At 31.3% G+C, this 5,204-nt stretch overlaps 1 protein-coding gene and 1 long non-coding RNA gene across 2 annotated transcripts in view; both read left to right on the forward strand.

Moving 5' to 3' along the window:
• Window positions 1–600: 600 nt before the first annotated feature.
• LOC111717140 (uncharacterized) lies at window positions 601–1,442 on the forward strand. The gene is made up of 2 exons (XR_002768689.1): window positions 601–633; window positions 753–1,442. It is a non-coding gene; the product is annotated as an uncharacterized LOC111717140 (long non-coding RNA).
• A 1,330-nt stretch (window positions 1,443–2,772) lies between these two features.
• Window positions 2,773–5,204, forward strand: part of LOC111717139 (nucleosome assembly protein 1-like 1) — a 14,444-nt gene continuing 12,012 nt past the window's right edge. Inside the window, exon 1 of the mRNA XM_023492646.1 lies at window positions 2,773–2,789. Within this exon, the coding sequence (XP_023348414.1) occupies window positions 2,773–2,789 (17 nt within the window). The remainder of the gene's footprint in view (window positions 2,790–5,204) is intronic.

A 5,204-nucleotide genomic window follows, 5' to 3' on the forward strand; every position in this document is an offset into this window, starting at 1 on the left:
CATGGCTAATAAATTGATTCTTCATATTCTTGATTTTAATGTGCCCAGCTTTAAAGTCATTAAACTTCTGTACAATATACATAAGTATAGTTTGCTGTTTTATAGTTTAAAATCATTACAATCATTTTCTTGGAAGTATGCTGAATTCAGATCCAAAACTCTTAAAAATATTTTGATAAATAACTGAATTAGGACAGAATTAAAGGCAAAAATTCTAAAATAATTTGGTCGGCCGTATGATCAGTGATAATTTTTGAAATACTCTTTTTTTTGTCATCAAAATTGTAAACAGAGAACTTAAAAATTAAGACATCTTTAGATCAAAATTTTCTGTTACGAAATGTTTTTAAGATCAAACGCGACAAAAGATGCAAAAGGAAACCAAATAATGACATATGCATTTCCTGTACCCTATGTAAACGCACACTGTACAGCCTGCATGTCATGTATAACCCTAGTGAACGTACACTATACAGTCTGCATGTCCTGTAACCTAGTACTCTAGTGTATGTACACTGTACAGTCTGCATGTCAACGTAAAATCAAAACTTTTTAAACTATCGTTCAATAATGTATTTTCAAACTTTATGTGATATAAAGTGATATGTTTTTTTTTTAAATTATGCAGTAAAAGTAAGCGTTTAGCTGTTTGAATTTTCTGTACATGATAACCTTCAAGTGTATTTAGTAAATTAGTATTTACTAAATAGTTGTACAATTTACAATCCTGAAATGTTTTTAATGCATAGCAGTCCTAACACAAAAACACTTTCTTTACTTTATTGTTATAATTGTATACTATAAATACAGTACGGCGCATTTATTGAAGGTAAACCCCGTTAGTGATTATTGAAAGGGATAAAAATAAACCATGGTAAGAAAATACAGGGTGTCTCAATAAACATTGGACTTAAGTGACAACTTCTATGTCGTCTTTGTTTCACGCGGGATTATTTCGTAAGCTCGATTATAGTTCTATCCTAGATTTTCTTAATGTGGTTACCATTTTTACAGGAATTAGTCCAGATTCCAATTTATTGAAAATTAAAAATAAGTGATACTTGGTCGATGGGTGTACACTTTTAGCCCCCCCTGGTACAGTAAAATCTATGCCGAGTCCCCCTGGACAAATTCCTGAATACGCCCCTGGCTATGGAGCAGCAAGATACATTGAGATAAAATAACGGTTCAACCCCTTTAGATAATCATGAATATAATAGTATTTATATATCTATTATTTTTCACATAAAGTTGTACAATTGCCATATTTGCCTTGTTAATTACAATGCCTTATAGATAACCAATTGTTTAGTGGCTTAGTTAAAATTTATTATTGTTAAAATGTATTGTACGAAAAAAGTTAATTGATATATTTTAGTTTTTTTCTCGATAATAATATCATTTTAATAAATGTTATATGTGAAATAAATAAACTGCCGATTTATGTTATTCAAAAATTACGTAAAAAAGAATTGATGTGATAAAGCTTTATTCAAAGTTTTCTTTATTGCTTTTATCTATTTTTGGAAGGGTTTATAGATAAATATTTATAAAAGACAGAACTCAACTTGGTTGGTATTTTTTGGTACTTAAGTCGCCAAAATAGTGGATTTTCGTTTTTTTTCAATTTAAATAGGTGATTAATATATTAAAATTCAGTTCTTTATTACAAACCTAAATTATTTACATTTAGCCTTTTCTTTGCAGCTATTTCAGGGGAAGAAAGTTCCAAACCGTGATTTGGCCCAGACCTGACACTGAGAGTAAGGTTTGGGTCAAATGTGCACAGTTATCTTTTATAACTGTTAATATTTTTCAATTCAAGATGAGAAGAAAAGATTTCGAGACATTTCACAGATTTGAATCAATGCTATTTTCAAGCATTTACACAATTTGGTAACAAAACAAGTGTTTTTGCATTCGGTAAAATTTATATAATGAAACAATAAAAAACCAAAATGTAAAAAATATATTCTGCTTTGATATTTCAAAATATGAAGACTTAAAACATATTGAAAAGTTCTAATATAGATATAATATTAATCTTGCAATAAAATTGAACAGAAAAATGCAGGAATTTTATTTTTTTAAAAATGGAGGAAACTTGAAACCATTTGTATTCTCCACATTTAGAAGTATGAATGTTGCATCAAATTTCAGAATAATTTAAAAGATAAAAATATTTTAAGTGATTTGCGCTATTCTGTTAATTATGAAATTGCGTTTTGTTCTGAATTAATGGATTTCTCAAATTATGAAAGTATAATGTTTCAAAACGCGTCCAAGATTCCAAATTGTGATATGTGCGAAAATGGAGAAACTTGAATTGTTTAAAAAATGGCATGGGTTTTCATTGAAAATAAACGACTGCTCACAGTTGCAATTCTATTTATAAAAAGAATTAAATAGTTTTATGTGTATAGTTCTCGTAGTGCTAAATAATATTCTGGAAATACAGAGTGTCCCAAAAAACATGAGAATTCAGTGACGAATTTGATATCGTCTTTTTAAATAATTCTTCGATTTAGTAAAGTAATACCTACTGAGAAAGCTGTAATCTGTAAGAGTTTCGTCTGCGACTGCTATGTTCACATTTTGTTTGTTTATGTTTTGACTGCATACGGTTGTACTTAGTAAAACAAGAAAATTGCAGTATTTAAACAGAGTAAACTTGTCCGTCTTCACTGTTCATCTTGCGGAGACATTATAGATACATCTTCACATCTTTTACCCTTTTCTTAAAATAAACTCTATAGCAGACATATTACTATTATGGCTTTTGAAATTAGGTATTACAATGCTAATTCATAACAAAGACGATATCCAATTTGTCACTGAATTCCATGTTTTTTTGGGACACCCTGTAGTTTCTTTAATTTATATTTGGACTCGGCACAGGGAGAGTTATTAAAACGTTGATCATAATATTTGTACCCAACATGACACTAAGTGACAGGGATGGAACTAATCAAGGTTTGCAAATCTCTTCCCCTGCATTTGATTCTCATTTTTTGGAAAACTTATAATAATTGAAAATTAGCAGGAAAGTTCATAAATAAGTTATATTTAATTTTTTCAGTATTTAAATCATATTTGTTGTAAAACAAATCGTTGAAATACATATTTTAAAGTTGGTTTAAAGATTTGCAATAAGGAAGGCAATCTATATATAAATTTGGCTTGTCTGTTTGGGTGTCTGTTTGTTTGTCTGTATCAAATAAACGTCAAAACGGCTGAACCGATCGGGCCCAAATTTTTTTGTGGGACATCACGTGACCACAGGAAAGGTTTATGAATGATAAAAAAAAAATGTGATTTAAAGGTTTTTAATTTTGTAAAAAAAATTTAATTCTTGAAAATCCGCGAATTTTTTTTTTAAATCCGCAAAATTTTTTTATCTTTTTTTTAAAATGTAAACAAAAATAACATGTTCACAATTTAAAAAGATGATGGGCGCGAAGCGCCCAAAAAGCCTAGTATAATAAATATAACTAAATTATGGCAGGATTAAAGCATAAATGCATTTTTCTTGTCATGAAGTAAATTTCTTTTTTAAATTTCCTGAAAACTGGGGGGGGGGGAGGACACACGGCGCATGCCCCCCTGTCAAATCTTTAAGATGAAAAAGATAAAAGTGATTTTGGGGTGTGTGCGAGTGCTTTGCCCCTCAATTGTGTGCCCCCATGCACAAAAATTGTTACGGGCCTTGAGTAAAGTAAATGATTTTGAATTAGTGCAAGTGTGAAAGTATTTTTATGAAACTATTGTGTACTTCATCATTCTTCCTCACTTCATTGTGAATTTCATAATTAACGTGCCATAAAGTAATCATCTTAAAAGTTAAAAGTTAAATTAGCTGTACATTATAGCACGTGTGCTATAATGTTTTAATTGGTTGCCGGATTTTCTCCAAAAAATTTAGGATATTTCCAAAATATTATTTTTCAATTGAAATAATAATAAAATTGAAATCAACTTTATTTTGACTTCTGCTTATTGTTTCAAAGCTTATTTGATCTAGAAATAGCCATTGAAATATGTACACAAACGTTTCATGAAATTACCTATACAACACTATTATTTTGGCACAACGTGCTGTAAAGTTTTTGGACTTTCTCTATATCTCGAAGGTTCTCACGCTTTTTAGATTATATTTTGTCCCTCGCTAAAGCTCGCGACAAAATTAAATCTGAAAAGGCTTGAACCTTCTCGATAAAAAGAAATTTCTGTTCAAAAACTTTTTAATACTGCGAACCAAAATAACAGTGTTATAAATAGTTAAAAGTGCATTAAGTGTGTGAATGAGTAGGATATATAGTGAGGTTTAAAGAGGTATAAGGGGGGGGGGTAAATAACCCCAATAACCCCCCTTATATCCGCCACTGCCTGGTCCCTTGAATGTGGGCTATTAAACAGCATGCTAAAACATGAAGTTTTTAACTTCTGAAATAAACTGACAGTTTGGTTGCAAAGATTTATAAATCATGAATTTTTAAAGCTTTTAAAAAAGTTTTATTAAAAAAAGCTTTAATCAATACTACCTTCAGTGTAGTCTGTGTAAATATAAATTTGATATCATGATTTATAACGTTACATCATCACTTCGATCTTATACACTATAACCTCGTTGGTATTGTTTAAAGATTTTTAATGAAACATTTTTAGTTGAGGGCAAAGTAAGATGTTAGAGTATTTTTTAATGAGTACCCCCTTCAGGGGGTTCAGGGGGCCTGCCCCCCCCCTCGTACGCCCCTGAGGACGGAAGTGTGGGACTGAAGAAATAGTACCGTCTGTCCGATCACACTATTTTTTCCGCATTTCTCTTAAATAATGATATCATTTTTGAAATTCTTGATAGTTCAAAAACTAAACCCAGTAAAAATGTTAAAAAGTTTATTTAGTAACGAATGATTACCCCTGAAAATCCACGTGAAGCTGTACTGAAAACAGCTGTTTGTAGGCAGGGACCGGTCGGTGTTGCGTAAACCCGCCAAATTATCTCTTCTTAGTTCTTCTTCTTAGTAGTGTCTGTGTAACTGAGTTACTAGTTAGTCTTGTGCAGGGATCTTGGTATAATCCTAGAGAACGATTTTTGGACCCCTCCCCGAGCCCCCTTCCCTCCTATCAATTTTGTACATGGGTCTGACAGGAAGTGTCTTAACTTAACCTAACCCGTGGCCGCAGCGCTTCGCGTCCTAGCCGCA

The sequence above is a fragment of the Eurytemora carolleeae genome, unplaced genomic scaffold (genome assembly GCF_000591075.1).
Source record: "Eurytemora carolleeae unplaced genomic scaffold, Eaff_2.0 scaffold2399, whole genome shotgun sequence".
In the NCBI taxonomy this organism is placed as follows: Eukaryota; Metazoa; Arthropoda; class Copepoda; order Calanoida; family Temoridae; genus Eurytemora; species Eurytemora carolleeae.